Source organism: Ochlerotatus camptorhynchus, unplaced genomic scaffold, assembly GCF_037179485.1.
Source record: "Ochlerotatus camptorhynchus isolate MF236.1 unplaced genomic scaffold, CSIRO-AGI_Acam_v1.1 ptg000080l, whole genome shotgun sequence".
Taxonomy (NCBI): domain Eukaryota; kingdom Metazoa; phylum Arthropoda; class Insecta; order Diptera; family Culicidae; genus Ochlerotatus; species Ochlerotatus camptorhynchus.
In genome coordinates this window covers 770,580-791,965 of record NW_027040570.1, presented here as the reverse complement: position 1 = coordinate 791,965, position 21,386 = coordinate 770,580, and the positions used below count along the sequence as shown (strand labels likewise).

At 42.9% G+C, this 21,386-nt stretch overlaps 3 protein-coding genes across 12 annotated transcripts in view; 2 read left to right on the top strand and 1 right to left on the bottom strand.

Moving 5' to 3' along the window:
- CLIP-190 (Cytoplasmic linker protein 190) overlaps positions 1 to 4,637 on the top strand; it is a 289,367-nt gene extending 284,730 nt beyond the window's left edge. For all 8 annotated transcript variants that reach the window (XM_065217808.1, XM_065217810.1, XM_065217812.1 and 5 more), the window contains 2 exons: positions 12 to 4,079; positions 4,144 to 4,637. In XM_065217808.1, the coding sequence (XP_065073880.1) occupies positions 12 to 4,079; positions 4,144 to 4,190 (4,115 nt within the window). In that variant the 3' untranslated portion in view covers positions 4,191 to 4,637. The remainder of the gene's footprint in view (positions 1 to 11; positions 4,080 to 4,143) is intronic.
- A 34-nt stretch (positions 4,638 to 4,671) lies between these two features.
- Positions 4,672 to 5,263, bottom strand: Rpb11 (DNA-directed RNA polymerase II subunit RPB11). The gene is made up of 3 exons (XM_065217853.1): positions 5,112 to 5,263; positions 4,949 to 5,038; positions 4,672 to 4,882 (listed from the first exon to the last, which is right to left on the bottom strand). Exons 1-3 carry the CDS (start codon positions 5,162 to 5,164, stop codon positions 4,672 to 4,674), a joined length of 354 nt encoding a protein of 117 aa, XP_065073925.1. The 5' UTR covers positions 5,165 to 5,263.
- A 7,672-nt stretch (positions 5,264 to 12,935) lies between these two features.
- The window catches only part of rl (Mitogen-activated protein kinase rl), a 325,879-nt gene continuing 317,428 nt past the window's right edge, over positions 12,936 to 21,386 (top strand). Inside the window, exon 1 of one of the 3 annotated variants that reach the window (XM_065217845.1) lies at positions 12,936 to 13,508. The gene's annotated coding sequence lies outside the window, so the exon portion shown is untranslated. The remainder of the gene's footprint in view (positions 13,509 to 21,386) is intronic. The other 2 variants (XM_065217844.1, XM_065217843.1) reach the window with 2 other exon arrangements.

The window sequence follows — 21,386 nt, the reverse complement described above, 5'->3', positions numbered from 1 at the left end:
TCGATATCCAGTGGATGTCACGTCCCAGCTGAAGCTCGAAATCGACAAGCTCAAAGCGGAGATCCTCCAGCGAGACCAGAAGCTTCACCTGACTGAGGAGCTCAAGCAATCCTTGGAGAATGAAATCTCGAAGCTGCACGAACGGTTGGCCGAGACGGAGAAGAATCTGGACATTAAGGACTCGAGCTACAACATCAGCGAGCAGTGTCTGAAAGAGAAGATTGCCTACCTGGAAGACCGGATCGATGGGCTGGGTGTGGAGCTGACGGCCAAGGATGCGGAGCTCGAGAAGCAATACCTGGAGCTGAAGAATGCCGAGGGGCAGCTGGATGAAGAGGTGTCTCAGCTGCAAAGTAACTTGCGCAGCAAGGAAGAGCTGGTCAGTGAGAAGGAGAAACACATCACGAAGCTGACGGGTGAAATTCAGGGACTGCTAAATGACATCAGGCAACGGGATGTAAAGTTGCTGGAAGGAGAGAGTGGTTTGAAAGCGGTGTTGGAGGAAAAGGACGGGGCAATTGGAAAGCTTAAGAAAGAATTGGATGAGCTGAAGTTGACCGAAGTGAGTGCGAAAGAGGCGGTTGATGAAAGGAACAGGAAGCTTGCTGATCTCAACAGCAGAATCGTAGAGAGTGAAGAGCTCGTGAGAAAGCTAGAAGAGAGTCTAAAAGATTCGAAGAAGAGCGAGCAAACACTCGAAGAAGCGATTAAGGGTAGAGAAAAGCAGTTGGAAGAGAAGCAATCTCTGCTGGCTAAGATCCAGGATGATCTGAAGAACAGGTCGGCGGGAAGTGAACAGCAGTCGGTATTGCTGCGATCGAAAGAAACCGAATTGGAACAGAAGCAACACGAAGTTGAGGAAAAGCAGTACCAGATCACAAGCTTGGAGACTACCGTTGCTGAGTTGTCCAAGAAGCTGGAAGACACCATCGAAGACAAGGAAGCACGCCTTGCAGAGCAGCGAGCGAGCTTGGAGTTTGAAACGAAATCCAAGGAGGATTTGCTCAAAAAGCTTACCAACTATGAGACTGAACATCTTGCCAAAGACAAGCAGCTGGAGGAGAACGAAGTGCTCATCAGTGCGCTTCAGGGTGAACTGAAGGAACTCAACGTGGCCAAAGCAAATGTCGCACAAGAGCTGGAGGATACTACGAAGCGGTTTGCCGACCGGGACGGCACCTTAGGTAAACTCAATGAAGAGCGAATGCACTTGAGTGAGCAGCTGGACAAGCTGAAGAAGGAATCAGCTTCGGCAATTACCCTACTCGAGGAGAGGCTTAAAAACGCACAAAAGATGCACGAGGAAGATGTGCAGAAGACTCAGGAAGCACACGAAAAAGACTTGGGCTCAAAGGATGCCCTCGCTGCCGAATTGGAAACTTCCTTGGACAAAATGCGCCAGGAGAAGGAAGCCTTACTGCTTCAGCTGAATCAGTCCGGCGCGACGCAGAAGACAACGAGCGACGAACTCGTCGCTAAGCTCAACGAAAACCAAGAACTGAGTAAGCAAATCGAATCGCTCAAAACGCAGCTTAATAGCAAGACCGAGAATGTCGACAAACTGAATCAGTCCCTGTCTAGCAGCTGTGGTAAGCTGGAGAACGCCGAAAAGAAGCTGATCGATCTGCAGGAGGCATTCGGTAAACTCGAGATCGAGCATGCGGATCTCAAGCGTAAGTTGGAAGCTCAGGAGCAAAAATCGTCGCAGCTTCAGCAGCAAAAGACCGATTTGGAAAGCGAAATCGACTCGCTGCGGTCGACGACCTTGGACTCCAATTCGGAGCTTTCCAAAGCATCCGATGAACTGAAGACGAAGCAGAAACTGCTAGACGAACTGCAAGATGCGTTCAATGGCAGTAAAATTGATATGCAACGAAGACTGGACGAGGCGAACCAGGTGACCCAGGGACTAAGCGAACAGATTGAGCGGTTGAGAAACGAAATGCAGCAGATTTCCAGTCAGAAGATCGATCGGGAGAATGAGTTGAACGTGGAACTAGCCAAGATCAAGGAGACGGCCGAGGTGGAGAAAGAGAACTTGGTGCGCGAGATTGCCGGGCTGAAGGCTAGTTTTGAGGAGGAGAAGAATCGCTTGATGCGGGAGGCGGAATCGAAGGCGGAGGAATTTGAGAAGATGAAAGGAGAGTTGGAAAGTGATGTTGTGCTTCAGCAGAAATTGGTCAGCAATTTGGAAGGTGAACTGGCGAAGAGTAGGGAACATGCGGCGAAGGAACGTGAGGAAGCTGAGGCAAAACTGAACGAGCAGGCGGAGAAGGAAGCGGCGCTGAGAAAACAGTTTGAAGAATTGACGACAGAGGAAAGTTCTCTGCGTGCATCGCTTGACGAATTGAGACAGTCGATGGAGAAGAGAAGTCACGATTCTTCGGCACAGCTGGATGCTAAGAATTCGAAAATTTCCGAATTGGAAAAAGAACTGCGATCGGTTCAGGAGGAGATGGCAAAGAAGCAAGAGCAATTCGCCGATTCTACGAAGCAACTGGAACAGAATGCAGAAACGCATTCGGAGCTGTTGAAGCAGCTTGGGGACTATCTCAGTCAGATTCAGGAGTTGAGCAGCGAGAAGGGACGGGTTGAGACGTCGTTCAAGGAGATTAGTGGAGAGCTGGCGTCGCTCAAGGAAAAGTATGATGAAATGGAAGAGGAACAGGTGGATTTGGTCAGCAGAAAAGAGGGGCTCAAGGAAGAAGTTAAGCAACTTAAGGAGTCGCTGGAACTTGTCGAGAAGGAAAGAAGCGAGTATCAGTCACAGCTGGAGACGATGAATCAAGGCTCGGCAAATATTGCAGAAGAACTAAAGGCAGTAAAGAGTCAACTAGAGCAGGAAACGGGTCGCTTGAACGAGTTAGTCGGGGAGAAAGATAAGGCGATTGAAGAATTTAAGTCGAAGATTGATGAGCTGTCGCCGTTGGTAAAACTCACCGAGGATCTTCATCAGCAAGTTCGTTCGAAGGAGTCACTGGTTGAGCAGCAAAAGGAAGAAGCCCAGAAACGATTGGCCGAGGTGGATAGTCTTCAGAATACGATCAAAGAAAGTGAATCCAGCTTGCAGGAGAAGGAAGCTGAGTTGAAGCAGGTTCGAGAAGATTTGTCACAGAAGCAAGATGAGATACGGCAGTTAGTAGGTAAACTTGAATCTACGGAGAAGTGCCTTAATGAAAGGAGTGAGCAAGTGGAAAAGACGGCAGCTACTGCAACTGGTTTGAGAGAAAAACTGGATGAATCCAAGGCAGCTGCCAAGGAGCAAGAGGATAAGCTGAAGGAACAAAACAGGAAGATCAACGAGCTGGAGACGAAACTGACCGCCCAGAGTACACAATTTGAAGAGCTTTTGAACAAGAAGAAAACTTCGGAGACGGAAAGTTCTCACAAGCTGCATGAAATGAACCAGAAACTACTGGAAATTGAAAGTATTAAACAACAGGAAATTTCTGAGCTGAGCACCAAGCTAGCGGAGACAATGAACCGGTTCGAAACACAGATGGTGGAATCGGCCAAGACGGTCGGAAGCATGCGATCCGTTGAGAAACGGCAGCATGAACTGGAATGCGAGAAAAAGGATATGGAGCTACGGGAAACCGAAATGCAGATCTCGAATCGAAAACTACAGAGGGAGGTTGAACTGCTGAGGTCGCAGATCCTGTCGAAGGACAGTGACATTCGGAAACTGTCACAAGAAGTGGCGAATGCTGCTTCGATGACGACGACAACTGCCGCTCTGGTAACGGGCGGCGAAGCGGACGAAGATGTTGGAGCACAGATCAACTTCCTCAATTCGATCATTGCCGACATGCAGCGGAAGAACGATAAGCTGACCCTGCGGATTCAGGCTCTGGAACAAACCAGCATTGAAGGTTCGAACAACACGAGCTTCGAATTCAGCAAGCGGAAACCGGCCCCGAGGGTATTCTGCGATATTTGCGACGAGTTTGATCTGCACGAAACGGAAGACTGTCCGAAGCAGTGCTCCGACAGTCCACCGGAATCACTGAAGCACCCGTCGGCGGAACCAAGGGAGCGCAAGATACCGGCACCGCGGAAGTACTGTGAAGGATGTGAAGGTGAGTACCACTACTTTGAAATCGATGCATTCTTGAAATTCAAAATCCTCTCTCATCTCGACAGTGTTTGACCACGAGTTGGGTGAATGTCCCGATGACGAGACGTACTAGGTGAGACCGCAGGGAAGGAGAAGCGAATGCGCATGCTTTGAAAATAGCTCTTCAATGCAACACTAATTTATTATTCTCAATTGCTATTAGCACGACAGCGGACTAACTCTACATTTGTGGTAGATCAGTTGTAAAACAGTTATCGTTCTCATTGTTTTAGGATCAAAGCAATAGTTTTCAAATTTACAACAAACTATTTATTTTAATGTGTAGTGTAGCGTTAAAGTCCAAGCGACGAAAAAAGCCAAATAGCAGATCGGCGAAAGAACAATAACAACCTACAAAAATGCATAAAAATCAAAGAAATTCACAGTAGATTTCCCTATCAGTGTGAATTTTTTTTTTTGACTTGTCTTTATTTCTGTTATATTTAAATATAGGTACACATACTATTATCGATAGTCGAGTTTAGATAGGGAAACAATACAAAATACTTTTAAAATTACACGATTAGTTTTCCCTCCTGGAAAATAATGAGAAACTAGTCGCCTCCCTCCTTCTTTTCTTTGTATGCCTCCCGGAAGCGTTCCTCGAACAGGGACAGTTCCGACAGCAAATCGGTGATTGCATTCATGAACGCTTCCTGGGGTGAGTAATCGGATGTGGTTTGAATCCGGATGACGAATTTATGCTCCAGCGGATGGGGAAGCTTGTAGCCGGCGAACAGTACATTGGGATCCTTCAGCAGTTGGCTGGGGGAAAATAAAAGAATTAATTGAACTACGATGACCTTAGCTCTAATATCTCCGGAAACCTACTTGCGGATCATGTTTCCAAGAGTGTGATCCTCCTTGTTTACGGTGAAGATAGCGGCGTTCGGCACTTTGGTGTCCAGTTCCTTGATGATTCTGTTGGTGCATTTTTTGGGGAAGCAAATGTTAGCGCCAGTAGTTTGGTTCCAAATTTGTTGTTGATACTTACTTTTTCTCTCCTTCGTACAGCAGGAACGATTCGAAGGTTGGTGGTGCGTTCATTTTGACCGCGTTCGATAGGTATTATGTAGTAATTTATTATTTAAAAAGAATTTACTCGGGAAATTGCGATTTATCTCGGTTGTTTCGATTATTATTTGCTTTTGCACCGCGAGCGTTTCTGTAGAGAACTGTCAAAAATAACAACGGGTGAGTTCAATGAGTGCGACATGCGGGGATGCTAGCCGTTTTATTTGTGTTCAGCACAGAAAAACAAAACTACCCACCGCTTGAGTTTTTTAAACTCAAATTTGAGTTATTTGACCTCTGCCCGTTTCATTTCCTCTCGCTATTGTTGTCAAAAATAGAACGAAAGATTCGACTCAACCGTCTAGTTCCGTACGAGAAGCCAAAATTGAGTAATATGCGATATACCCAAATTTGAGTTAATTGAACTTAATTTTGGGTAGAAAAAATTGAAAATAACTTAGCGATGCACTGTGACTGGCAAGTACCCATTAATGGGTGAAAAAGTACCCATTTCGAAGTAAACTAGGTAAACTCATAAAATGGGTAAAACGTCTTTACCCAATAATGGGTAAAGAGCTTGTACGTCAAATCATCGGGTACTTTTTACCCATTTTCAGAAATGAAAAGATTTAGAAAATGGGTAAAAAGTATACATTTTCGATAATTGAGCTATTTAGAAATTAATTTTAATTTGATTTTTCGCATATTTCATTGAAATGGCGGAAACATTAGCATTAATAACTTGTTTTTTATTTATTTCGATAATAATAACTTGGCATCCACTGTCCCTGCTGTGCAATGTGTTGCTTTTGTCGGACGTTTCTTCTTGTCATCCCTTCCTGGAACACTTTGTTCACGGCCACTTCCTTGTGGATCTGAAATTAACAATAAAAATCATTAAATTTTATCTGAATTTCATAATGTACACCACCTAGATATATTTCAAATAAATACTTACATTTCAATGCTCATTTTATTAGGCGTAGATGGCATAGAAAATCAATTTTTAAGGCCTCGTAATATGCTTTGTGTTAGACAATATTCACTATTGATTAAGATAATTTTCACCCAATAATGGGTAAAATAATACTCATTTTTCTTCCTCGAAGAGGTCAAAAAGATGGGTACAAAAGAACCCATTTTCAAAAATATTCAATTACCCATTATTTGACAGCTTCATATACTTACTAAAAATGGGTACTTTTATACCCATTAATGGGTACTTGCATGTTACAGTGTGGGTAATTTTTTTGCCGTGCTTAGAGCAACCGTAACGGTACGCTGCTAAACTCATTTTAGCAGCCCTCATCATTGCGCAGCTACCGTATCGGGGGTTGCCATACGAGTAACTAAAATAGCAGTCGGCTTCTCGGTGAGAAGTGCGCTACCAAATTTAGCAGCGCGATAGCAGCGCTGGAGAAAAGTTGCTATTCGTAGAAATGTCAAAATGCTCACTACCGGTACGGACAAAGGCGAGTAAATTGATAACCGCGATAGCAGCGACCGGTGTGGAGAAGAGTGACTAAACTAAAATGAGAGCGCTGTGCGCTGTTAAAATAGTCGCGCAAATGACAACGACCGTTACGGTTGCTCTTAAATGCAAACTACTTTGAGCCGGTTTACCCAAATTTGGCTTATCGTACGGAACACAGCAAAAAAAAAATGTAATATCGATCAATGTAATTTAAGCTGATGTATGAAATAATGATGTAATAGCAAAAAGCAGATACAATATTACATCAATGGTTGTAATTTTGTTCGCAAAATCGATGTACATCGTACAACGTTATATTACACAACCGATGGATTGACCTGGTTGCAGCAGTTTGGATGTAATATTCAACAACTTTTTTTTCTGTGAACATGGGAGATGAGTGAAAAGAACTTAATTTTGGGTTGTTTTGAATTTCTGTGAGGAGATGTTGGTACGGTGAATGCCCAGGAAATAGGATAAAATTTGTTTAATGTTGAAAAGTAGAAATCCGGAGAACTTTGAGATTTGGGCGTAATTATTTTTGTAAACATACAAACTATACCAAATGATAAGGGAACCATTCATCTACCTGTTTGGGTTGTTAGTTTTTTAGATTGAGCTTTAATTCGCGAGAAATCGTCAAATGCAGTGTTTGTTTACAAAAGCAATTACGCCCTAATCTCGAAGTTCTCCGGAAATACTCAGAGGGAGAGAAAACAAAATACAATTCGGCGCAGGGATTTGTTTTTTAAATTATCTTGCAATCCTTGCTAGAAGCTAGCATTTCGAATTACTTCAGTGCCAACATTTCAAAGGGGCGTAATTGCTTTTGTAAACAATGACTTTAGCCATCAATTTCTCGCGAATGAAATCTTACCTCTTCAAAATAACAATGCTAGCTGGTAGAGGAAACATTCCTCTACCTACTGGTGTCATTATTTTTCATGAGTGAGCTTTTATTCGCGAGAAATCGATGGCTAAAGCCATTGTTTACAAATGCAATTACGCCCCTTTGAAATGTTGGCACTGACTTGTATTTTTTATTCGAATTACGTGCAAAATAATAATTGATTGCATCGCAATATTTTGCACATTTCATGGTGCCATTCATTAACCGACGTAGATCAATTAATCAATAGAGTTAAAATACTGTTTTTGATTCCAAAAACTATTTGAATTTGAGGAGCACACAAAACATAAAGGTAATTGATTTTCTGTTCGATTGCAATACTCTTAAGTCTCAAATGTACTCTAGTAAGAAAAAGAAATCATCGGAACAATTCTAATGGGAAGTTCCATTGGCTCAGATTTTGACAGTTCATTTGGCTCAAAACATTCTCTCCGCACATCTCTCCCTCTGAGTATTTCTAATGAAAAGGATCCATCGATGCTTTTTATAGTGCATTGGGGTTGATGCATATATTATTTCACGCTCTAGGGGGGGGAGGGGGTCTAAGATTTTGTGACAAGCAATGCATTAGGCATAGGAAAAACGTCACGATAAGGGGGGGGGGGGTAAATTTCTCCTCGATTTAGCGTGACATAATTAATGCATGGGCCCTTGGCGTTGACGGTGACTCTGTAGCTCTTTATTCCTATGAGAAAATCCATAAGAAAACGTCAGACTGTGCGTGAAACATGGCGAACTTTGTACTATCCTTTCACTCAACCGAAAATTCCCATAAGAAACTGTTTATATTTACTGAAAGAGCAAATTTTTCGACGGTGCCGTCATCGCCAATAGACGAGGGCACGAAGGATGGATTTGAGATCACTCACTCGAGAAAAAGAGGCTCAAACTGCGGACAATGTTTACTAATCTATAATTCATTAGTCATGAACATTTATGGTGGTAAGATCCCTTTTATTCTCGGATTAAATCCCGATCAAGAATGTCCGGATGCTCTGATCACAAATCAGCTGAATTGTAAATACACACTTCGGAAAATACACACAAAAATACGTAAATGCATACACGCTGAAACTAAAATACCCTAATAAAAATATTCAAATATACCTCGAAAATACTTTGCATACGAAAAATACATTTAATAATGAATTTAATACACAATAATACAAAAATACACAAAAGCTAAAAATACATAAATACGAAAAAATACAAAATATACCTTTTCAAGTCGGGTAGACGAATCGAAAATACTCAAGTTGACAGCCCCTCGTGTCAACATCAGAGTTAATCAACACGACTCTAAGTAAACCCGCATAAACGATAACCATAAAGAGTGCCTAACAACCTATTCGGGTTATCATCCCAACAATATGTGGTACGGTGGCACGATTTGTGGTATCGTTCATGTATGGTGCTCGTTTATTAGGGAATATTTTGTAGATCATCCATACAGGGTCGGTATTAAAAGTTAATCCGAGTTGGAGCTTACCGCCATCAGTGTTCATGAGTTCTTTATTTGTAAACATTTCCCGCAGCTTGCGCCACTTTTTCTAGAGTGAGTGAACTCTAGACTAACAGTTGAAAAAATAAGCGAGAAAATCGCTTTAGAATTTTGATGACATAAAAATTAATCCTATTTCACGTCTTTCTATTTTCTGCATGATTTTATAAGCTTGACATATAGTTAATAGTGTGATCCATCACCATGCATAACTAAAAACTAAAAAAAAAAACGTTTTTCTTTGTCCCCCCGGGTCTTCCACCCTTTGAACTGCTAGCACTAGTGATACGCCGTGGAAATACACCCGCCTTGGTTCTTCGTTCGCAAATTTTGTGAGAGTGGAATTACGGTTGTTTACACGTGAAATATCAATCGAATGCATTTCACATGAATCGGGCGTGACTAGATACTACAGAATCAGTACTACAGAATCAGTACTACAGAATCAGTACGGCGTAACAATCAGATGCATTATAGAGTTGCAAGTTGGAAATGCGCCATGTAAGAAGAAACGTTTTTGCAAGGGTAGGTCACTCTACACAGTGTGCCAAAATCAAACTTGGGCACACCCGGGTGCAGTCATTGGTGCTGTTTGGCACCCATGGTTACAATTTTTATGATCTTTAAAGTTACTGGCAACACTGAACTTTTACTGCACCTGCGCAGTTTGCATGTGTCAAAATTTGTTATTGATGTTGCCACAATATAATCAAATTATTTTCAAAACACAACCGTGAATCTCAACCAAGTCCCGCCATGTATTCTCACAATCGTTACACCCGTGACGGCAGTCGCGTCCACATTTCCTTCCAGACGAAGAACAGCTGACAGCGGTATCTTGACCAGACCGAGGTTTCTGGCCATGGCTACACGAACAAGCGATGCAGGTCCCACGGCTGCGGCTGCTTCCAATGCTGCTGCTGGTCCGTCTTTTCTGACGAATTTTAAAGGAGAAGGAACAGCAGCAGCAGCATTGGAAGCAGCCGCAGCCGTGGGAGCTGTATCGCTAATTTGTGTAGCCGCGGCCGACGCTGGAAATCTTGGGCCGGTCACGACAAACGGCGCTTGAGTTTTAATCGGAAAGTCAACAACCAAACAAAAACTATACCATCCGATCATTCAAACTGCTCGAATAAATCCATGGCGGTGGCTGCTACACAAACCATTCCATCATCCAACATATAATGTTGGAGGACCGTCTTGGCAAAATCTCAAATAGTTCAACAAATTATTTTTACTCTACTGCCTTTTTGCCTTGCTTTTTGCACTTCCAACTAACAGCTTCATAATGAACGGGAGTTTTGTGCATTTGTGATCGATCGCGCTGTTGCACTTCATGATGGCGTTCACTGCCAGGGCTACGCTCGGGAACTCGACCAATCCGGAGGAGGAACTTTCCAATTTCAGCCGGAACATTCGCACTTGCGACGGGTGGCAGTCCTTGGTGGTGAATGCAGTCAGCAGCAGATCCTCGGACGGCATACGGGTGGAGTATTGATGAAGTGGAGAATGCGATTTTGGCTGGCCTGGGAAGCGATTTTTTTGGAAGCGCTGTAGACCTTGAAGCTGATTGAATTGTACGGGTTGGTGGACTCTGACAAGTAGTTCTGCTTGGAAAATAGGCTGGTCCGTTTCGGGTCAGCGGTGCGTCCTTCATCAGTCCGATGTGTGCTCCGGCCGGTGTTGGTTTCCAGTTTTCCGACGGATGATGCTCGGGCGGTGAAAAATTCGGTTCAAATCCGTTTCCTCCGCCGGCTCCCAGAAGAGTTGGTTGACTAATGATTGACGTTCGTTGTGCGGGGTCGGCCTTCCACCGAAGATGGAAGGATCGTGTAGCAACGGAGCTCGTCCGTTGCAGGCATCCTTGGAGACGGCTGCATCCACTGTGTAGTCCCAACTGGAGTCCGTGTCGTTTTTGAAAACATTGAAAAACAAAACAAAAACAAGAGCTGTTAAAATACCGGGTTGCCAAACAAGGCATTATTCACAAGCAATCAAAAGTCAGTTCAATGACTTCTTGGCACTGCCAGTACAGCTGCGGCACACTGAGGTACACTGAGAAAAAAGTTGGCGCAAAACAAGTGTGTAGAGTGACCACCCCTTGCGTTTTTGATGATTTGAAGTGATATTTTCTTCTACTTTTTCGCGTTTATCGAGTAGTTTGTGAACTGTTCTGTCTATATGTGGCAAAATATGGTTTGTTTACATTTTGGAGTTACGCCCTTTTTAAAATGTTCTAGAACTCAAATCCATCCGTGCACTCACGTACACTGAAGCTTTTTTTTTTAATCTGGTTGCGATAGTAGAAAAGTTGAAATCTATGTACACAACTAAAAATCTGCAAATAAATGAAATTGTTTATTGAGTAGCCCTTGAGTACAGGACAGAAGTGGAAGTGGGAACGAATCAGTGTATTAAAAAGTGTTAGAACATTTTTGTTCACCAAGTGATGCTTGTGAATGCGGGTTTTCTATGGGCACTCACACCATCAAAGCATGCTGCCCATGTAATTTGCAGGTAAAGCTTGCTTTCTACCGTTTGTGTTCACAAAAATAATAAGGAGCCACTTTTGGATCCGAAGTTCCACTTCTGTTCTGTGCCTTGAGTTTTCTACTAACGTAGCAATAACCAGATTTTATTAAAATAGTTTGTTCGCAAAATAAAATCACTTTAAGATTACACTCGTATACCTCACCATTCAAAATCTTGAAATTCTTATCACTTTCATAGTTCTTCCAACCGGTGAACACTCGTGTTTATTTCAGTTACCGTGGGGACGTAATTTGTACAAACTTATTAAGGCCCTTTACACGCGAACCAATAACATCATCGGATAGGGGCAACTATCACCTATCCGAAAGTGGTATTGGTTTGCGTGGGAGGACTTTGGTTAGCGTGTAAAGGGCCTTAGAAAGTTTGTTTACAAATGCTTTTGTGCCGTTATCAAATGTTATGCCTGATTTATTTATGTACGGTCCTTATATTTGAAATGAAGTTCCACATTCATCTACACAGCAAAAAAAGTTGTTGAATATTACATCGAAACTGCTGCAACCAGGTCAATCCATCGGTTGTGTAATATCACATTGTACGATGTACATCGATTTTGCGAACAAAATTACATCCATTGATGTAATATTGTATCTGCTATTTGCTATTACATCATTATTTCATACATCAGCTTGAATTACGTTGATCGATATTACATTTTTTTTTGCTGTGTAGTGATGGTCGATTTTCATTCGAATAATCGATTAACGAACTGAAAAGTAAAATATTTGTAATCGGTTATATCATACCGATATAAGCATTAACTTCTGCAGAGTATCATCACCGATCGTTTCAAACATGTGCTGCACTCTCATTGGTGGAAAAATGACAGCACAGCGAACAAAAAATAATCGATTAATTGACATCACACACAAAGCACACTACTGACATCTGGCTCCGTGTTCGTGGGAAGGGAAGTAAAGCCATTGGTCCCCGGTCCATGAGTTGTCGAATTGATACTCAGTACGGAAAACAAGATCGACGGTAAACAAAAAAGAAAGTGATGATGGTTTTATAATTTGGCACTGTGAGATATAGAGATTTCAGCTTTTCTACCATCGTAGCAGCAACTATATTGAAAAAATGCTTTATTTGCAAAATAAAAGTATTTTAAGATTGCACTCGTACACCTTCCCGTGGAAAATGTTGAAATCATAATCACTTTCATAGTTCAACTTTGATTTTCCAATATAATGGTATCAAAACACAATGTTCACATTTTGGTCCTAGGCCCTTTTCCACTTTTAAGCGATACTTTTTTAAACGGCTCACATCCCACAATGTTTTGAACGCACCTTCCTTCTGTTTTGGATGGTTTGACAGCTCGAGCTGTCATTCCACTTTTGCACAAAAACTCACCCACACATCGAAATTTGCGCGTTCGCCTCCCGTCGACTCGAGTCAAAAATCGGATTTCGGAATCGGTCCTGGCTGGAGTTGTTCTGTTCGCAGTATCACGTTTGCGCTTGGCTTTCCTTTTCGCTATTACCCGTCGGTCGATCCTCCCGTTTGGTAGCCTTGTGTGTACGTTCCGTTCCTAACGTCGGTAGCGAGTTTCCTGTCAATCCCGACTCGGAGGCAGAATCGGTGCTGTGTTATAATTCCGCGATACGACGACGCGTTCCCCACTGTGTGGTCCAGCCGTTCGCTCATTTGCGTTCCAGTAGTGCTTCGGTGCGGTACGGGTTTTCCGCTTGTCAGCGGTCTTTGGTTCGTGTGAGTGTGCTGTGTACCACTTAACTACCTATAATAGTAGTCAGTCTCCTCCTATCAACAGGATAGGCAGAAGAAGCCGTCGATTTGTGTAATTTTTTCGGAAGGAAATTTGCCTGCTGGTGAATTTTATTTATCGGTCGCGGTCTGTGAGGGGGTGATATCTGCGCGGGAAACAATACAATTTCCCATCATTGTTGGAAACAGGAGTGAGCTGGAACAAAACAAGGTTGGTTTCCGTGTTTTGCTGGATGGTGGTGTATGTGTTCCGGAATTTCTGCGGGATATTTTCGGAGGAGGTGTGTTCTGGCTGGCTGGCTGTGCTGGATTTGGATTCCTGCTACGAGAAGGAATGTGCCAAAAATAAGAAGAAACTGTGTGACAGCTGGTCTCGGTCACGGAATTGATTTTTTTTGTAAGCGACGGTGGGGGCCGCGGCAAGAAGTTGGCCTATTTTTCGGAGGCACGAGTGTCGGGAACACAAGGTCGGTTCCACCCATTTTTTTTTTATCAGTGTTGACTTGTGCACACGGAATTGATTTCAATCAACGCTAATCAGCATCGCCGATTGGAGGAATTTCCCTTGCTCAGTTCCCCTAGTTCTCCGCGCGGCGGGAGGCGGTGTAAATTGTTTTCTATGCAAAACAGATTGTGTGAGTGATGGTGCCGAGCTTTAAGTTATGCAGAAAAATTCGCAAGTTGAAAGTGATTTTGTGAGTCATCATCCTCCTTCTGCTGTTGCGAGATAGGAAAGAAGGTTGAATCCCCGGGAAACGAAGAAGCAGCTGATTCTGTGCGACGCCTTCAAGAGTGCCGTGTAATCTGATATTCAGATTGACCGACGAAGTTCGGGCCGTCTTTTCTGTCGCAGCAGGAGTGGGGAAGGGATGTGAAAACGGAGATTGTTTTTTACTTGATGAGGAAGAAGAGATTCGATAAAAAAAAAATTGACAGGATACGATCCACAGGAGGAGTGCTTGTGTGTTCGTGAAAACGAGCGAGCTGAAGAGATTCCAAACAAGTGCCCATTGATGTATTGCTACTGGGTGCTTCATAGTTTAATGGTTCCGTGCACCGTGGAGTGGATAGAGCATAGTCAAGTGGGCAGCCAGCCGCCGGAAATGGACGACGAGCCTCCCCCGAAAATAGACTCCGCAGTTGTTCGGTCTTTGCTACATGGTCGCTACATACATACGTACATGCTATACATGTGTTTGGAGGGAGCGTTTGATTTGTGTTGTTCTGGTGCACTGAAAAAATTGTTTTCTTCCTAAGTGGGATTGGCTAAAATAATATTTAAAAAAGTATGCAAAAATATAAAACCAAAAATAAATGCGACGAGAAGTGCCGAAGCGTTAATGAAATTGCGCTATAGGGTCAATGGTTTTGGTGTCTTCGTCGTACTTAATTCTTGGTTCATAAGGAATATGTGCGCAGAAGACACCAAGACGATAAGCGCATTTTTATTAGCGATTCCGCACTTCTGAGGAGTGCAGTTTAGGGATATCGGTTAATCGTTCGATTAGTTCAAATAATAATCGAATTATTTTGAATCGCACTGCATTATTACGATTAATCAAGAATGTCCAGTTTTATTTTAAATGCATATTATGAAAGTATGTGGTTTAGATGATAATTATGGTTAGGTCTATAAACTGCGTGTGATTTTTGTAGAACATCTTTATACAAATGCTTTGAAATCCTGGCGCTGCAGCATGGTGTCTTCGGTAATCTTTCGGAATATGAAAAGCTTCTTTTGACATTGGCAGCTCAATGATTGGTCCTCCTAGAAGTGAGACTCAATTTTTTTTTTAAATATTATATTCAGCATCGGTGCCTTCAGCAAAGTTTTAGAAAATATCAAAACAAGAAACTTTGCTGAAGGCACAAGGTGTCTACTTCATCATCTCATTGAAGTTTGGATCGTTTTTCGAGGAAACCTACATATTGTTTAGTTGTTTCCTGAACTTTTACGGATAATTTCTAGGTTTATAAGAAGAATGCTATTTTTAAATGAGTTAAAAATATGCTCTTTTTTGGTCAAACAACAACAGTAATTAATGCAAACGTTTTTAAAACATGACAATTAGTTTTAAAGAAACAGTTTTACATTTAAATCTATTAATTGTTGAAGCTTAACACATACTTAATTTTAGTAAATCTAAGATCACACAATATTCAATGTCTTGAAGTTTTATATTACATGAACAAGTTCAAGATATTAAAAATTTCCAAAGTGCCAGAATTAAGATTAAAAAAAGATCTAGGGGAAATGGATGTAATGTCGGCCTAAATGCCCCTAATTTATTTATTTATTTGTCAGCATCAACAGACTCGATATGGTTCCAATGATGGTTTAACTTAAGATTAAAATTAAAGTCATAAGTTTAAACTACAAAACATTAAAACATGATCATTGACTGTTTCCATTTCTGGAGAAGAATGAAGAGAAACGTCTCCGAAGTGTTAGTCGTGACAGGTGAAACTCGGTTAAATACTCGCTGCAGTCCGCCTATTGCACCGTTGATTGCATAGTTTGTCCAACGTAGTGGCATTCTCAGCATAACATTGTTACGAAGCATTCGGGGTTGGACGTTAATGTTTACTTACTCCAAGATTGCCATGCAATCAATTCTACCATGTAACGTGTCCGCGACAAGCAGGGCTTTTGAATTATCTCTTCTGGTGCGAAGAGGCTCCAAGTCGATCAGCTGGCAGTGACTTTCATAGCTGGCCAAATGAAACGGGTCTCTCCAAGGTAACATTTTCAACGCGTATCGCAGAAAGCGGCGTTGAACGGACTCGACTCTCTCAGTACCATTGTTGTATTTCGGACTCCAAACTACAGAACAATATTGTTTATTGTTTATTGTTTTTTTTTACATCAACCTGGATGTAGCCCCAATGATTTTAACCTTATCAACTATGGTAAACAAAAAATACATTCAACCATGGTCATAACATAAAAAACATTAAAACACGTATATCTTATAGTCAATATCTTAACTCCTGCCGGCGAAAAACAGAAGAAAACTTTCGACGAAGCGCATCACGGGAGAGATGAAAGTCGAAAACAGATGCAACTCTGTTGAATGTTCTCTGCAGCCCGCAAATCGCACCGTACGCTCCATAATTAGCATAAGGTTATTACGAAGCGGTCGGGGTTGAACATTCAGGTCAATTTGCCTCAGGATAGCCTCACAATCTGTCCTTCCTTGTAGGATATCGGCCACGGTTAGGGCTCTGTTTGTGTCTCTTCTAGTCCGGAGAAGTTCTAGGTCGATAAGTTGACAACGGCTTTCGTAACTTGGTAATCGAAACGGATCATTCCAAGGCAATCTACGCAACGCAAAACGAAGAAAGCGACGTTGAACAGATTCAATTCTCTCGGCACCGTTGTTGTAGTTTGGGTTCCAAACCGCTGAACAATACTCAAGCGTCGATCGAACAAGCGAACAATAGAGAGAATCCAAGATCACACCCAAGTCTTTCACCTGATTTACGCGTTCGATTGTCGAGCCAAGCAGGTCATAGCTAAATATTATCGGTTGTTGTTTTCGTGAGAACGTAATAGCGGAGCATTTGGCTGGGTTCACTACCATTCTGTTTAACATGCACCAACTAGCGAATACATTCAGTTGACGTTGAAGAAAGTGACAGTCAGCAATGGAGCAGATTCGTAGGAAGATTTTGAGGTCATCTGCATATGATAACCGAGGAGCTTCGATGACCAGATGCACGTCGTTGAAGTACAGTATAAAAATGAACGGTCCCATGTGACTTCCCTGAGGTATACCTGATGTGGCGAAGAAGCTAGCTGATCTGCAATCTCCTATGGCAACTTTTAGTTGCCGACCGGTAAGATATGATCGAAACCAACTCAGAAGATTACCGCATACACCGAGCCTGCCGAGTTTAGCAATCGCAATAGCATGGTTCAACTTGTCGAATGCTGCGGATAGGTCTGAATAAATAACGTCCGTTTGAACCCGATCCGACATGCTTTCGGTTATATACGATGTGAGACACAGCAGATTGGTAGTTGTAGAGCGGCCGACAGTAAACCCATGTTGATCAGCACTCAAATACTGCTTGCAATGGGACAGCAACGTTTCCATAATCACTAACTCGAATAGCTTCGAAACGGCACTTAACGATGTAATTCCTCGATAGTTATCCACAGCTCGTTTCCTTCCTTTTTTGTGGACGGGAAACATGTGCGCAAATTTCCAGCAAGATGGAAATATGCCACCTGAGAGAGACATTCGGAACAGGCGAAGAAGCGGAATTAACAAGCTAGCAATATGTCTCTTCAAAAATACAGATGGAACTCCATCAGATCCAGGATTGAAGGATGACTTGAGCAGAGTCGCGGGCTTAGAAATCATTTCTGCATTAACATCAATTGTACCCAGCGTTTGATCGTTTACTGGAACGTTCCTGGCAGCCAGGTTAATATGGTCGTCAGTAGTTAGTGTCTCATTAGTGAATACACTGACAAACTTTTCGGAAAAAAGGTGGCATATATCCTGAACAGTGACACCAACTTCTCCGTTGAATTCCATAGACGATGGGAGGCCGGATTCCCTGCGTTGCTCGTTCACGTAGTTCCAAAAGGATTTCGGGTGTAGCTTAAGTTTGCGCTGGATGGAAACTTGAAAAGCATTCACGACTGACTCGCTGGTACATGTGATTCAGCCTCACATAATGTAGTTTCAGAGGAAGCGTGCGATACTTCGTAAATCTTCTCAATGCTGCTCTCTTGATTGACTTCAACCTACGTAGCTCTCTCGTCTGCCAGGGAGGGTGAGACACTTTGTGGTGAGTTCTTTTCGGGACGTGTCTGTCAATGACATATGCCAAGACATGTGAAAAGGTTTGCGCTGCAGCCTAAACGTCATCTGGATCAAGGATATTCTCCCATACCATGCTAGACAATACATCTATGATGCTACGGTGGTCAGTTTTACGGAAGTCATAAGAAACCGTAGCAGTATAGTCGCCGAAATCACGCACGAGTTTGTCCTCAACAGTGACAATTAGAGGAGGGTGCTGTGGAACTAGCTTAGTTAGTGCACAAGGAGCCGAGGAAATTGATGGAGCCCTGTCCTGTGTGCTCACGAGAAGCAGAGGTCCAAACTACGACCATTTTCGTTAACTACATGGTTAATTTGAGAAAGCGTCGCTGCGCTGTAGTTGTCGAGAAGGCTAATAGCTCCTGCGTGAAATGTAGAGCTACCAGGATCTGGATACAGGAATCCGCTATGATATGGACTCCACGAAACGCCTGGCAGATTGAAGTCACCAAAAATGAATATCTCATCAACTGGAGTGGAACTTTCGACAACTGTGAAAACTGACCGACAGTGAGTATCGATGAGTTCATTGTCGCGGACTCGATCAGGTGGAATGTACAGAGCGCATAGAAATAGTGTGCGATCACCCAGATTGATGGCTGTCCAAACCTGCTCCACATTGTTCCATGAATCGTTCTCGATGGCCTTTGCCTCCAACCCGCTACGGACAGCTACAAGGACACCTCGACCAGTAGATTTACGGCTGTTGTTAGGATTCCGATCGCAACGAAAGACCTCGTAGTCAGGACCGAAGACTTGACTGGAAAGCGTTCGATAATCGAGCCACGTTTCGCACAGGACAATAATATCGTAGCAATGGAACGTACCAGGGAACTGAGGCAATGGATGTCGGAGAAATTCTTAGCTGTTCTGAAGATAAAGCCCAATGTCCTTGACGACTTGTGGACGACGTGCGAGATGTGTTGCTTATATGTAAGTTGAGACTCCAGGATGACACCTAGATCTTTTACATGGCTCACACGTTCAATAATGGTGTCCCGGAGAGCATAACTGGTTCTTTTTTCGAGTAAAAGTGATGACTGAACACTTCGCAGGATTTACTGTCATTCGGTTCAAATGGCACCAACTGGCAAACGCTTCAAAATGACTTTGGAGGAATTGACAATCATCGATCGAGCAGATCCGTAAGTAGATTTTGAGAACGTCTGCATACGATAGTCGTGGACCCTTCGATAACTAAATTCACGTCATTGAAGTAGAGTAAGAAAATCAACGGTCCCAGATGACTTCCTTGAGGTATTCCTGACGTAGCTGCGAAAATGTCGGACTGGCAGTCACCATGGGCTACCACCAACTGACGATCGGCGAGATATGAGCAAAACCATCTCAAGAGATTTCCGCTAATCCCAAGTCTATCCTATTTGGCGATCGCGATGGCGTGATTTATCTTATCGAAGGCAGCAGACAAGTCAGTGTAGATGACGTCTGTTTGTGACCTTTCAACCATACTTTGCGTGATGTACGATATCAGACACAGTAGATTCGTGGTAGTAGATCGACCAGAGGTGAAGCCATATTGATCTTCACTTAGATACTGGTTGCAATGGGAGAGCAGAGGCTCTATGATGATTAACTCGAATAACTTCGAAATTTGCGCACAACGATGTAATTCCACGATAAATATCCACGTTCCGTTTACTACCCTTTTTATACACAGGGAACATATGCGCAAATTTCCAGTTCGATGGAAAAATGCCACACGATATGGACAATCGGAACAGATGTTGTAGCGGTGACAGTAAGTTAGCGATATGCTTCTTCAGAAAGACTGAAGGGGCACCATCCGGTCCAGGGTTGATAGAAGGCTTTAGTTTTAGTGCGGCAGTCTTTATCACTTCAGCGTTGACAACAATTCTACCCAGAGATTGACCGGAAAGTGGAACGTTGCTTGCTGCTAGAGTCACGTATTCGTTGGTTAAGCTCTTGTCAGAGAAGACACTTGCAAGCGGCAGACTTCCTGTGGAGTGGAAGCGACTTCTCCGTTGAATATCATGGATGGTGGTAGACCGGGGCCTCCCTTAGCTCAGTCGGTAAAGGCGCAGCTACAAAGCAAGACCATGCTGGAGGTGGCTGGGTTCAATTCCCGGTACGGTCTAGGAATTTTTCGGGTTGGAAAATTTCTCGACTTCCCTGAGCATAGAAGTATGATTGGACTTGCCATACAATTATACCAATGCAAAAATGGTACAGGCATCGAAAGCTCACAATTAATAACTGTGGAAGTGCATCTAGAACACTAAGTTGAGAGCACGCAATAAGCTAATATGCGATATGCAATAAGCTTGAACTGCGAAGAAGAAGAAGAAGGTAGTCCGGACTCTCTGCGCTGCTCCTTCACGTACTTCCAGAAAGACTTCGGGTGCGACTTGAATTTCCTTTGAATCCCTCGCAGATAATGCATGTAGCATTGACGGCTAACTCGCTTGAACTGATAATTGAGCTTAACGTAGTGACGTTTCAGTGACATCGTTCGATATTTAGTGAATTTCCGGCTCTCTTGATCGATTTCAGTTTCTTCAATTCGTTCGTCTGCCAAGGGAGGTGCGATGCAATCTGGTGAACGCTCTTAGGTACGTGTCTGTCAATGACATAAGCCAAGACATGTGGAAAAGTTTGAGCAGCGGTTTGGACGTTATCAGAATCGAGTATGTTTTCCCAATCAATGCTTGACAGCACATCACCAATGCTACGATGATCGGCTTTCCGTAGTGAAGATGTATTCGAGGGCCCATACATAAATTCAGCAATCGACTAAATTTTCAATAGCGACCAAAAATATTCATTAGTACCGTCCCAATGACGCGTTCATCTACAGGGTGAGGAACAATTATCCGTGTTTTTTCTCTCAGTGTATAGCTCGAATTTGACAGATGCTGAAATGAGCACACCTCTGCCAATTGAGACCTTGATACATAATAGAGCTTTTTGCGATACATCTGACTGCTGATAGCGTTCTATTTAATTTGATTGAGTAACGTTCGTTATCGGAATCAACCCGACAAATCATTCCACGAACTAAGAACGGCCATGCACCACTATCCTTAATTTTGAGAAAGAGCTACTAATCTGTCTTACCTCAATAAGTTCGGACCTGGTAAATTTTCCCGTCTTGAGTCAAATTAAGCCGCAGGCTCCACTCCTGGTGGTGCCCTTCCGTCAATTCATTTAAGTTTCAACTTTGCAACCATACTTCCCTCGGAACCTAATTTTGGTTTCCCGGAAGCTACTGA